At 38.8% G+C, this 13,917-nt stretch overlaps 1 protein-coding gene across 1 annotated transcript; it reads left to right on the top strand.

Annotated features, from left to right (window-relative positions):
• Positions 1 to 5,900: 5,900 nt before the first annotated feature.
• On the top strand, positions 5,901 to 8,809 carry LOC123203433. The gene is made up of 4 exons (XM_044619793.1): positions 5,901 to 6,307; positions 7,397 to 7,840; positions 7,994 to 8,168; positions 8,258 to 8,809. Exons 1-4 carry the CDS (start codon positions 5,901 to 5,903, stop codon positions 8,807 to 8,809), a joined length of 1,578 nt encoding a protein of 525 aa, XP_044475728.1.
• Positions 8,810 to 13,917: the final 5,108 nt, after the last annotated feature.

Here is a 13,917-nt window from a genome sequence, read left to right on the forward strand (position 1 = left end):
GAGTCATATCAATTTGCCAAACATCATCGTCTGTCTTTAGGTTCTAGAGTCAATAAACGAGCTAACTCTCCTTTTGAGTTAGTTCATTCAGATGTTTGGGGTCATTGTCCTAGTGTGTCCAAAACTGGGTTTAAATATTTTGTTACTTTCGTTGATGATTATTCTCGTATGACTTGGCTTTATTTAATGAAAAATCATTTTGAAGTGTTTTCTCATTTCTGTGCCTTTCATGCTGAAATAAAAACACAATTCCATGTTTCTATTCATACCTTACGTAGTGATAATGCCAAAGAATATTTCTCTGAATCTTTTTAATCATATTTGATCCAAAATGGCATTCTTCATCAATCCTTTTGTGCTGTCACACCATCTCAAAATGGAGTAGTTGAGAGGAAAAATAGACACTTGCTTGAAACAGCTCGAGCACTCTTGTTTCAAATGCAAGTTCCCAAACAATTTTGGACTGATGCAGTTTCCACATCCTGTTTTTTAATTAACCGCATGCCATCCTTAGTTCTCCAAGGTCAGATTCCTTACACTGTTCTTTTTCCAGATAAACCTTTGCTTCCTATTGAACCCAAAATATTTGGTAGTACGTGTTTTGTTCATGATATTCGTCCTAGTGTCACAAAGTTAGATCCCAAGTCTTTAAAATGTGTGTTTCTTGGCTACTCTTGTCTTCAAAAAAGATATAGGTGTTTTTGTCTCACCCTAAACAAATATCTGGTGTCATTTGATGTTACATTTTTGGAAAACATTCCTTTCTTTTCTACTTCTCCCACTTACAACATTCAAGGGGAGGATGATGATTTGTTGGTGTACACTGTTACCTTATCTCACCCTTTAGAGGATACTGCTACATCTGTTAGTTCTTCAAAAATTTCTCTACTTGAAGAGTCTCCTCCTACCAGACCACCCATTATGCAGGTGTACTCTAGATGACAACAACCTCCGGATACATGTCTTGAACCATTCTCTTTGTCGTCTAATCCAGTTCCTAATGATATTGATCTACCAATTGCTCTTCGAAAAGGTAAAAGACAGTGTACTTATCCTATCTCTTCTTTTGTTTCTTATGGTCACTTATCCTCTATTTCTTGTTCCTTTATTGCATCACTTGATTCTATTTCTATTCCTAACACCACTCATGAAGCTCTTTCTCATCTTGGTTGGCGTGAGGCTATGGTAGAGGAAATGAATGCCTTAGCTGATAATGGTACTTGGGACTTGGTCAATCTACCTGCAGGAAAGAAAGTCATTGGATGTAAATGGGTGTTCACAGTTAAAGTTAATCCGGATGGATCAGTGGCTCGCCTTAAAGCTCTGTTGGTTGCTAAAAGATATGCACAGACTTATGGGGTGGATTATTCTGATACTTTCTCTCTTGTTGCTAAGTTGACCTCTATTCGTTTATTTATTTCTATGACAGCTACCTATAATTGGCCTTTACACCAGCTGGATATCAAGAATGCATTCTTACATGGTGACCTTCAAGAGGAAGTTTACATGGAGCAACCACCTGGTTTTGTTGCTCAGGGGGAGTATGGAAAGGTGTGTTGGCTTCGCAAATCTTTGTATGGTTTGAAACAAAGTCCTCGTGTTTGGTTTGGAAAATTTAGTCAGACAGTTCAAAAGTTCGGCATGATAAAGAGCAAATGTGATCATTCAGTTTTCTACAGACAGTCTGAAACTAGTAGTATTCTTCTGGTTGTGTATGTTGATGATATTATCATTACTGGAAGCGATAATATGGGAATTTCCTCTCTTAAATCATTTCTTCACACATAGTTTCAAACAAAAGATTTAGGGGGGGTGAAGTATTTCTTGGGCATTGAAGTAACAAAAAGCAAGAAAGGCATCTTCCTATCTCAGAGGAAATATGTGCTTGATTTATTGACTGAGACAGGAAAATTGGGAGCCAAACCATGTAGCACTCCGATGGTTCCTAATCTACAACTTACAAAAGATGGTGAACTGTTTGAAGAACCCGAGAAGTATAGAAAATTGGTGGGAAAGTTGAATTATCTTACAGTGACTCGTCTTGACATTACATATTCTGTCAGTGTTGTAAGTCAATTCATGTCTTCTCCAACAGTCGATCATTGGGCAGCCTTGGAGCAAATTTTGTGCTACTTGAAGGGTGTTCCTGGACGTGGTATATTGTATGGAAATCATGGTCACACTAATATTGAATGTTTTTCAGATGCAGATTGGGCAGGTTCCAAGATAGATAAAAGATCCACCACTGGTTATTGTGTCTTTGTTGGAGGAAATTTGGTATCATAGAAGAGCAAAAAGCAAAGTGTTATGTCCCGATCTAGTGCAGAATCAGAATATAGAGCTATGGCTCAGTCCGTGTGTGAGATAATATGGGTATATCAACTCTTGACTAAAGTAGGTTTCCAGATGTCTTTACCAACGCAATTATGGTGTGATAATCAAGCTGCTCTTTATATTGCCTCTAATCCCGTGTTTCATGAACGGACTAAACATATTGAGATTGATTGTCATTTCGTTCGAGAGAAGATTCAACAGAACTTTATTTCTACAAGATATGTGAAAACTCGAGAACAGTTAGGGGATATTTTCACTAAGGCTATAAATGGGGTTTGAATTGATTATATTTGTAATAAGTTGGGCATGATTAACATCTATGCTCTAACTTGAGGGGGAGTGTTACAGAATCTGTAAATATGTGCATTAGTAGATATAGAGCTTAATTATAGGAATTAAGTATAGTAGACACTGATTTTAGTATCTCAATTATAGGAATCAAATATTCTGTTTCCTAGTCTAGAATACCTAATGTGTATATATAAATGTATCTCTGTAATAGTATAGACATGAGTAAAAATATACTCTGAATTTCAGTTTCTACAGGTTGGAAGTGAAAATCTTACATTTATTTAATTATTAATATGCCTTCTATGAAATCTTGACATGGGTTTAATGTGATGTGGATATTACTTTCTCGAAAATTTGCCTACATCAGTATATCTTTTGGAAGCTGTTGTTTAATTAATGAAAGGCTAATCCATGGATCTAATATGTTTAGATTGTATAGACATGTAGTACATTGAATCCTAGCATGTTGACAGTCATGGTTTTCTATTATCTCTATTGTCAGAGACCTTTTTCTTTTTAGCTAAACTTAATTTATGAACTTAGAAATTGGACTCTAATATCAATTATATACCATTAATTAACTATTTATTCTTTGCAACTTGTCATGCTACAGAATCTTTTTCAGATTTTGTTTTTGGACATGGAGAGTCGTGGACTACTTGGTTGTTAACAGCCGTTGAGATGGCTAGTATTAAGCTTTCAAAACTAGTTCAAGTAACAATTATTTTGTTCTTGGTGCAGATTGGTATGGACTGTCGATGGATGGATGCTAGAGATGTCCTCATCGTAAATGCAACCAGTTCTAATCAAGTTGATCCTGATTTTTCCGAATCTGAGTTTGTAATTACAACTACTTTTATAACCAATACACCAGATAATATTCCTACAACTTATAAACAGTGCACTTTTCCGAGCTTGCCAAGTCACAATTTGGACTGATGTGGATGGTGTGTACAGTGTAGACCCAAAAAAAGGTTTGTATAAAATTTATATGTGCATATTTATGTAGGCTCGCATCATTATTTATTAGGCTTGATTATAATGTGAACAGTTATCTTCTCTACAGTTAGCGAAGTTCTGATGCTGAAGACCTTGTCTTACCAAGAGGCCTGGGATATGGTGAACTGATTATTACTTACATGTTTGTCAAAGTTGAGTAACTTTCTGATTTATGTTTCTACTTTAAATTGGTGTCATTATGCAACCATATTTTGCGGCAAACATCTTGCATCCTCGCACTATTATCCCAGTTTTGCAATATGACATTCTAATTGTGATAAGAAATATCTTTAATCTCTTTGCACTTGGAACTATTATACGTTGGCTGTTAATTTGTGAAAATGAAGATGACTAGATTGTTGACACTCCTTTCAAGGGGTTTGCAGCAATTGACATTTTGGTTTCAATTTCCACTGCATGTCTAATTTTGTGGTTACAATATGTTTATCTAATTTTTGTACCATATATTTTTTTATATTCTCCTGTTGGCAGAACTGGAATGAATAGTGTTCGTGGTACAGCAAATGCCATTATCATCATGATATCTCTGGTAAATTCTTCCTCTGGTTCAGTTTAATTATTCTTTTTTAAACAGATACTTAGTGATTGAATGATGTAGGCCAGTAATGAGCATTCTGTGTGTTTTCTTGTGCCCGAGAAGGAAGTAAAAATTGTTGCAGAGGCATTACAGTCTAGATTTCAGGAAGTTTTGGATACTGGATGACTTTCCCAGGTTCTTTTTTTTGTATTTGCAATGTACTTGTGGAGTTGATAATTTGACAAATATAAAATCCATTATGATTTATTTTGTCTTCTGTGTGGTGGTTTACGACATGGTTGTACCACAACGTTATTATTAAGCTTGTGTTTCTTATATAGCCTTCTCATTGTAATTTCTTGTAATGTGCTTGAAGTATTGTTGCATTGCAGGCAAACATAAATGTCCATGCTGTAGCCCAAGGTTGGTATGAGTACAATATTACTGTTGTAGTCAAGCATAAAGATTGCATAAAGGCTTTGAGAGCTGTCCACTCTAGGTTTTTTCTTTCGAGAGCCACAATAGCAATGAGGATTATTGGCCCTAGTTGATAGGTGGCACATTAATTGACCAGCCCAGGGATCAGGTGCCCTAATTGGATAGTTTGCTTCCACTTTTAATTATTTCATTTATATTATAACATCTTTGAAATAGGCACTGTTGGAATTGAATATGAAATGGAAAGTCATTTGGATATTATTATTATTATTACAATAATATAATAATTATGATGTCCTAATTCTGGACGAGTCAGTGTCTTGGTCCACCTTTCTATTTACTTATAAGACAATAACTAGGAATGCTTAATGAACTCTTCAGTAAAGATAATTTATCATTGCTTAAATCTTTTTGTATTGTTGACTCTTTTGGTGGCATTTTATTGATGTAATTTCTGTACCAATTCAGTATTTAAAGCTGAGGGCCCTTCAACGGAAATCCTACACACATTACTTTTATGAAGCAACTGTTGGTGCTGGTCTTCCAATCATTAGCACTTCAAGGGGACTCCTTGAAACCGGAGACAATATATTGCAGATTAAAGGCATTTTTAGGTTAGTCATGTTGGGGGAGCATCTCATCTTCTAACACAAACCTTAACCTTGTTGATTTACTGTTTCAATGGGACTTTGAGTTATCTACTTAACAAATATTTAGGCAAAAGAAGCATAATAGTTTCATGAACTCTTTCAATAGGCCACAGTGCATTTCTGATTGCCAGCTTAATATAATAGTCCATTGCAGCTAGGTAGTCTCGCTTCAAGCAGCAATCAACCACAATCATTAAGCTTTATTCTCACACTAAGGATTTTCCATATTCCAACCCCAGCATGGTTCACAAAGGACAAAGATTCCAACCCATATCATGTAAGTAACATTACCTCTTTGAAGAGTTCATGAAACTATTACCACTATATGATGAAAAATTGGCTAAGGAGACATAGTGATAGCTCTGATACCAAGTTTGTTGCATACTTGTTCAGACCAGAATCTTCCCTACTCAAGCTTCAATTTCCTCTAACCGAAATGAGTGAAAAGAATCAAATTCTGTGGTATTTTAGACCTCAATTTCCAAGGTATGGGACTTGGATCCCACATTGGAAAGTATGGGCAACTAGTGTGGGGTTTATATGGTCTTAGGCTCTCCCATCTCAATAGCTAGCTTTTGAGGTGTGGTTCTTCTAAGATTCATATCATTTGGTATTAGAGTCGTTGGAGCTGGGTTATGGTCGAAACCAGAATGGAAGGAAGAGTGAAAGAAGTAGAAGAAAACTTTAAAAACTTAACGGAGAAAGTGGCAAGCATGGATGACAGATTCATAAAAGTGGAACACCATACAGCTTTCCGATTTGATAAGCTTGATGAAAACTTACACGAGATAAGGCAGTTGCTGCTTAAAGACATGAAGGGAAAGGAGAATGAAACAGTAGCAACATCACCCACTGTCATCCAGGAACCACCGCAGAATTCCCCGGAGTTGGCAACGAATGGAGGAGACTTTGGATTTCAACAACCGATACCTCCACCACAACAACCTCTAAACCCTTACAACTATGGTGTAGTATTTGGTGAATCTTCCAGAAACCAACGGCCACCACGTTACGCCGCAGTAGAGTCGACGAATAGTCGTGACCAGTATCATCGAAAGTTAGAGATATCACTGTTTAATGGGGCAAACCCTTGAGGGTGGGCAGCTAAGGCCGAACGTTACTTCTAGATTTACGGAATGGATGAACGGGAGCGTTTGGCGGCGGTGATATTTTGCTTAGACGGAGAGGCGTTGAGTTGGTTTTAGTTTAGGGAACTCTGGCGGCCATTCCGAGAGTGGAGAGAGTTGAAGAAGGAGCTGCTCCTTCAATTTGGATCGTCCTAACACCGGTCGCCATATGAGCAGATCATCTTAAACAAACAAACAAACAGGAACGGTGGCTGAGTACAGGGCTCGATTTGAGCAATTGGTGGTAATGCTCCCAACGGTACTAGCAGAATAGGTGCGAGAAGCCTTTATTACCGGGTTGAAGCATCGTATACAGGCCGAGATTCCCTTCCAAGCACCCGTGGACCTTTTCACCATGATGCAGCTGGCCGCAGATATAGAAGATCGTGACTGGGTTGTGTACGGGTCAGAATAGGACCCGGATCCAACTGGGGCAACCCAGATTCTTGCAAGTTCAAGTACACTACCCAATTGCTTTGTAAACCCACCCAACGCCCAACCCAGCCAGAGTGCTAACCATACTAGCCCAACTCCTTTTCTCACCGCAACGCCTTCGAACCTTTTTAAACACACCAACCCACATTATACCTGGACCGACCCCTTACAGTCATATCAGACCACTCCAACGCAGCCCAACCACTCAAACCCAACCTATAAGCCAACCCACCTGAGTGACCCATACCTATACCTTAACCCACTCCATCACCCCGACCCAGACCATAATTTCCCACCTTTCAGCACACGTTTTCCTCATTCACCCCTGCCTAATATTTCTGCCCCAATTTCCACACCTCCGACGGTGACTTCTTCCACCGTTACTTCAACTCCCTCACCATCAGAGGTTTTCCGTCACCCGCCTCATACACCGACTACACCAAATCAACCACTAATTTCTTCTTCTGCTAAGTTCAACTCTTTCAATTGTCGCCCCAACCTAACTTCTAAGCCTGAGTATCGACGACTCTCTCAATCAGAAATCCAGACCCGCATTGCTCAAGGCTTGTGCTTTAAGTGTGAAGGCAAGTTCGGCCCAAATCATCAGTGCCCCTTCAAACAACTTTGTTTGATGCTTGCGAGGATGATGAACAGGAAGTCACGAAAATTCCAAATGAAGACAGCCAACCCAAGTTGAGACAAGGTGATGAATTGGAGCTTTCTCGTCATTTTGTTGCTGGTATCAGTACCCTTAAGACTTTGAAGTTTCTCGGTAAGATTCACAATTCCTCTGTCGTCATTCCGGTTGACTCCGATGCCTCCCACAGCTTTATTTCTCAGCAATTGGTCCACCAATTACAGCTTCCTGTATCACCAACAAAATTTCAGGTGGTAATTGGAAATGGTAGCACGGTCACTGGCGGAGAAAAGTGTCTAGGGGTCAAGCTATTGTTACCAGAGATGGAATTTATTCATGACTACTATGTCTTCCCGTTGGGCAACATGGATGTCATTCTTGGAGTCGATTGGTTGGCGACTTTGGGTGTTATTCGGACTGACTAGCAACATCTTACTATAGTTTTCCACTGGAAAGGACAAACAATTACGATTCGGGGGAACCCCTCATTAGTCACCCAAGAAACTTCTCTTAAGATTGTTTGGAAAACTCTTAAAATTGGTAGCCATTGTTATTGGATTGAGTTGGCTGCCTCGGAAACAATTTTAGAAGAGTGCTCAGAAGCAGTTCAGGGAATATTAGCAAATTTTCAGCATTTATTTGAGGAGCCCACTGGTTTACCGCCACGTCGGACACATGATCATGCCATTCATTTGTTTGATAGAGTCGCACCACCGAATGTCTGACCTTATCGGTATCCTCACCACTAGAAGAAGGAAACTGAGCGACAAATTAGAGAAATGCTTCATGCTAGAATTATTCAACCAAGCCACAGCCCGTTTTCCAGTCCTATTCTTCTAATGCAAAAGAAGACGGTGGTTGGCGTTTCTGTGTCGACTGTCGCGCCTTCAACAAAATTGCTGTTCTAGATAAGTTTTCTATTCCCGTTATAGATGAGCTTTTAGATGAGTTATCTGGTGCTACCATCTTTACTAAACTTGACTTAAAATCTGGCTACCACCAAATCAAAATTGTTGATTCTGACGTTGAGAAAACAGCTTTTCAGACACATAACGACCATTACGAGTTTCTTGTAATGCCTTTTGGGCTGTCTAATGCCCCTGCCACATTTCAGGCCCTAATAAATGAAGTCTTTCGAGCTCATTTACGACAGTTTATTCTTGTCTTCTTTGATGATATTTTGATTTATAGTAGAGATGTAACTGCTCACCTAGATCATTTGAGTTTAGCCCTACAGTTGCTTTCAGATCATCACCTGCTTCTAAATAAGAAGAAATGTTCTTTTGGGGTCTCTCGCTTGGAGTATCCGGATCACATCATTTTAGTTGAGGGAGTGGCTGCTGATCCCCAGAAAATTTAGTGTATGATTGATTGGCCAAGACCCCGCGATATTAGTAAGCTTCATGGTTTCTTAGGACTTACAGGATATTACCACCGTTTTGTACGCCACTATGGACAAATTGCAGCCCCATTGACATAGCTGTTGAAAAAGAACTCTTTCCATTGGAATGAAGACTCTACAGTAGCCTTTGAGAGGTTGAAGGCAGCCATGACTACTGTTCCAGTCCTTGCCATGCCTGATTTTACCCAGCCTTTTATAGTTGAGACAGATGCTTCTTCCTCTGGTATAGGGGTTGTTCTTATGTAGAGGGGTAGACCCATTTCCTTCATGAGCCAGGCTTTTTCACCTCGAAACAAAGTAAAGTTAGTTTATGAATGTGAATTAATGGCAATTGTGTTGGCCTTGCAAAAATGGTGTCATTATCTATTGGGAAAGCATTTCATTGTTCGCACCGATCAGAAAAGTTTGAAACATTTAATGGATCAAACAATCATTAGTGGAGATCAACAACGCTAGGTGATGAAACTACTTGGCTTTGATTTTGAGATTCAGTATTGTCTAGAAATGGAGAATAAGGTGGCTGATTCCTTATCTAGATTACCGGAAGCATCTATTACTTTAGCCTCCATATTAGCTGGGCATTGGATCGAGGGTGAAATGATTGATCAAGAGGTTCGCTTAGATAGCCGGTATAAACAAATCATCCAGGAATTATTACAGGAACCCTCCAGCCATGCCAATTTTTTATTAAAGAATGAGACTCTCTTTTACAAAAATCGGTTGGTGTTGCTTTCCTCTTCTACACTACTTCCCGCTTTACTGCGTGAATTCCATTTTTCCCCATTTGGTGGTCATTCGGGTTTTTTCCGCACTTATAAGAAAATCGCCGCAATTTTTTATTGGATTGGCATGAAAAAATGTGTCAGAGATTTTGTTGCCAACTGCGAGACTTGCCAAAGAAATAAGTATCAAGCTATGAGCCCTGCAGGCTTATTGCAGCCTTTTCCAGTCCTTGATAAAGTTTGGGAGGATATATCTATGAATTTCATTGGGTGTCTTCCACGTACTAAAAAGGGCGATACCATTTTGGTGGTAGTTGATCGCTTGACCAAATATAGTCATTTCCTCGTACTCTCACACCCTTATACGGCTTGAGAGGTGGCCGACTTATTTGCTAAAGAGATAGTTCGGCTACATGGATACCCTCGTTCTATTGTTTCGGATCGAAATCGCTCATTTACGAGTCAATTTTGGGGAGAATTATTTTGTTCCATAGGTACTACCCTTAAGTTTAGCAATGCATATCATCCACAATCCGATGGTCAAACAGAGATTGTCAACCAGGGCCTCAAAACATATCTCTGGTGCTTTTGTTCTCAACAACCAAAGGATTGTGCTAAATGGATCACTTGGGTAGAGTATTGGTATAATACTACCTTCCATAGTTCTCTTGGGATGACTCCTTTTAAGTCTTTATATGGGAGAGACCCTCCGATGCTCTTTCGATGAGGTTCCGAAGTATCCAAGTTGATAAGGTTGGGGCATTTCTACAGCAACGAGATGCCATTCTGCATGAGTTGAAACAACAGCTCCATAAAGCCCAAGACAGGATGAAACGTCAAGCCGATTTAAAACGTCATGAACTCCACTTTGAAGTTGGTGAGAAAGTGTTCCTTAAAATTTAGCCCTATCGGTTCAAGACTCTTGCTAAGAAGCTGAATGAAAAATTGAGTCCTCGCTTTTGTGGTCCTTATGTCATCACTGAAAAGATTGGTTCGGTTGCCTACCGTCTTGCTTTACCTTTCACTAGTAAAATCCATCCGGTTTTCCATGTGTCACGGTTAAAAAGGGTAATAGGAGCTGTTATACAGCCACAACCACTGCCTGGCTGCCTTTCAAAGGACTTAGAGTTACAATTACAGCCGGAAGCTTTATTGGATACTCGTTATTCTAAAACTGGTCACTTGGAGGTCCTCATCAAATGGCACTCTCTTCCGGACTGTGAGAACTCTTGGGAGGATTACATTGCCCTTCGGGATCACTTTCCCTAATTTCACCTTGAGGACAAGGTGCGTCTCCGTTGGGGGGGGGGTATTGATAGAGGCCTAATTACCAAAGTATATTTCTGCAGGCCCAAGAAGAGCAAAGAGTAAGCAGGTCCAGAAAAGGAAGGAAGGATGAAACTCTCAGCTGTGGATTCAAGGATTAACAAGATGGAGGGCAATCTGGGGATTACAGAAGCTGATCTGAAACAGAGTGATCCTGGCCATTCAGGTGAAACACTTGGCAGCTTATGAGTGGGCAGAGGGAAGGATTCGGTTAGGGGAAATTCATCATTTATGTGGCAGCAGGAAAAGGTGGAAGGCAGGCTTTGTTTTTCAAAAAAGATGTACTGAAGTTGTTTGTGAAGAAGGAGGGGTCTGGCTCTCGAATTCCAGAATTAGCAGTGTCTATTTCCTTTGATAATACCCATTTCATTTTAGTTTTGTTACTCCAAATTAAGTTGTAATGCACCTGGTGTAAACTCTGCTTTGGTTAATGAATGAATGGGATGGACTGCACTTTTCTATTTCATTGTCTGAATTATTTTAATTGATTGAGTTCTTAATATGCAAGCTGAATGCTGGATATTGAGGTCTGGAATACTACAGAATTTGATTCTTTTCACTCATTTCGGTTAGAGGAAATTGAAGCTTGAGCAGGGAAGATTCTGGTCTGAACAGGTACGCAACAGAAAGACAAGAAGCTGAGGATGCAGTGCAGGAGAAGTGAGTTTTCTATAAAACACTCCTGAAGTTTAACCTTTTAGCATAGTTAGACTCAGATTTCCTAATTAAATACCTCAAAATCAAGTCTTATTCGTGGTTTAAAGTCTGTTCACTGCTCAAAAGGTCAAAGAAGCAAGCTGGGGGCACATTGTGTATCCTGTGGAGAATAAATGATCAAAGAATATGTTCTCAGGTTCTGAGGTGTATTGGAGATGTGGATGCTGTCAACCAAAAGGGTATTGTGTAGTTGCAAAGATACAAGACAGATCATCCATTTGCACAACTCTCTTGTTCTAAATAATATCATAGCTTTCATGACAACAACGTACATGGAGCAGCCCCTTATAGTCAGTGGCCCAGGTGCTGGAGCTCAAGTTACAGTGGGTGGAATTTTCAGCGACATATTGCAGCTAGCCTCCTTTCTCGGTGCCCCATCGTAATGATGTTAGCATCTTTACCTACTGGTTAATTTTAGCTTCCCCTCTTTCTGTTATCTAAGACAGTAGTTTGAAGTACTTTCATCGATTGTAGTGATTGAATTGTATTATAATGTAACCTTAGTTTGTAGTAAGATAAGAAAATCAATATGTTGTTAATATAGCAGCTTCAGGATGGGAATTGTGTTAAATTAGTTTTAATAATGTAATACAGGTAAAGTTTTTCATTATATAGTAAAGGGTAATTTTAAAACTACAATAAAAAAATTGAAAAAAAATTAATTAAAAACTTTTTCATGAAAGATTAAAAAACCTAAAGCCAAAAAACCTATCAGTAAATTAGGAAGCCCATCGACATTAACGTCACTTTTCTTGGCGCCTGTTTTCAAAAATCTGTTTCAAATTCAAAAATCATGTAAATCCGTTAGGCACATGGTTTTGGCGCTTAAATTAACGGTTCTTTGTAGTTTTAGGATTAGGGTTTGATAATTGACTTACTTGTAACGCAATTAATATTAAGCTCAATCTTCTATATAACTCTTTAACGCTCCAAATACCAGAATTTTCTAAAACACAATTTTCTTTGCTCTCTCTTTCTCTCAGAAATTGAAGTTGCAATTCTCTGTTCTTGAACCTCCGCTTCTCTTTGTCCCCTGTTTTCCTTTGTTCATTAAATTTCATCTGTTTGCGTTTGAAAAAACAATGACGGAGGTGATGCTTGATACTGCCCAGGAGGAGTTCTTGAAGAACGATTTCGCAGGTGCATATAGGTGGGCTCTTTCCGCTAAGCTTGTGGATCCGTTCTTTGATTCTGTTGATCGCTATTTAGAGGTGTATCGTATACACTTTGATCACTCTCATAAGAGAACCAAGAACGGAGAGATTAACTGGTACGCGGTTCTGAACTTCCAAACCGATGGGCTTCCTTGTCGAGCCATCACACACCGATATGTCAAAATCGCAAAGATGATAAACCCGGATGAGTTTCAGTGCGTTGCCGCCCCTGGAGCTATGAAACTCATAACCACCGCTTGGGAGATCCTTGGGGAAGCCGAGAGTCAGTGGAATTATCATGTTCGTGCTGGTTTGAAGCTGCCTGACCCGTTGGATCATATGCCAGATATACCTCCAATTAAGAAGCATAGTTTGGTTAGTGTTGAAAAATCTCACAGTCATCATGGGAGTGGGCTTTGTGTAGGGTTTTAGTTTCTTGATTTACTAGGAATCTCCTCATGTAATTACTTAACGGTGGAATTTGTAATCTGTTTGTTGATGCCAATTGTCAAATACCTGATGTATTATCAATAAAATTTCCAAGGCAAAAGATTCAATCATGGTTGTGATTTTTTCTCTTGAATTTATGATTTTATTTGTGTATTCTTGACTTGGGGTTTTAACTCTATTCATTTATTTATTATTGGATTTATTTGAGAATTGTAGTTCAATGGGCTTTATAGGATTAGTGATTTGTAATCAGTTTGGGTATTGATGATTGGAGCTCATTTTATAGTGAAATCGTCTACAGGTGAAATTATCTTGTTATATAGTTTGATCATCATGTAAGTAATGAAGCAAAATCTTTGAAATTTTATTGAATTCCTGTGAATGTAGAATTTATTGGTCGTTTCATTCATCTTTTCATTATTAAATTATCAGTTTCATTCAATTTGGGTGTTGATTTTTTGGCTAAGTTTCATGATTTTTATAGTGGAGGAGCTTGGAATTTTTATTAATTATATTGATTTTTTGTGAAATCTCGTGTGGGTTTCATGAATATGGAACCCATACCAGACTACAGTCCAGTAGAAGGGTTTTCAATAATAGTGCAATTTGAGCTGGCTGTGTATATTCTTTGTTATATAGTTGTAATAAATTATTCTACAGGTATATTCAGCCTTGCTTGATTCTTGTTCTGGTTTCT

This window comes from Mangifera indica, chromosome 19 (assembly GCF_011075055.1).
Source record: "Mangifera indica cultivar Alphonso chromosome 19, CATAS_Mindica_2.1, whole genome shotgun sequence".
In the NCBI taxonomy this organism is placed as follows: domain Eukaryota; kingdom Viridiplantae; phylum Streptophyta; class Magnoliopsida; order Sapindales; family Anacardiaceae; genus Mangifera; species Mangifera indica.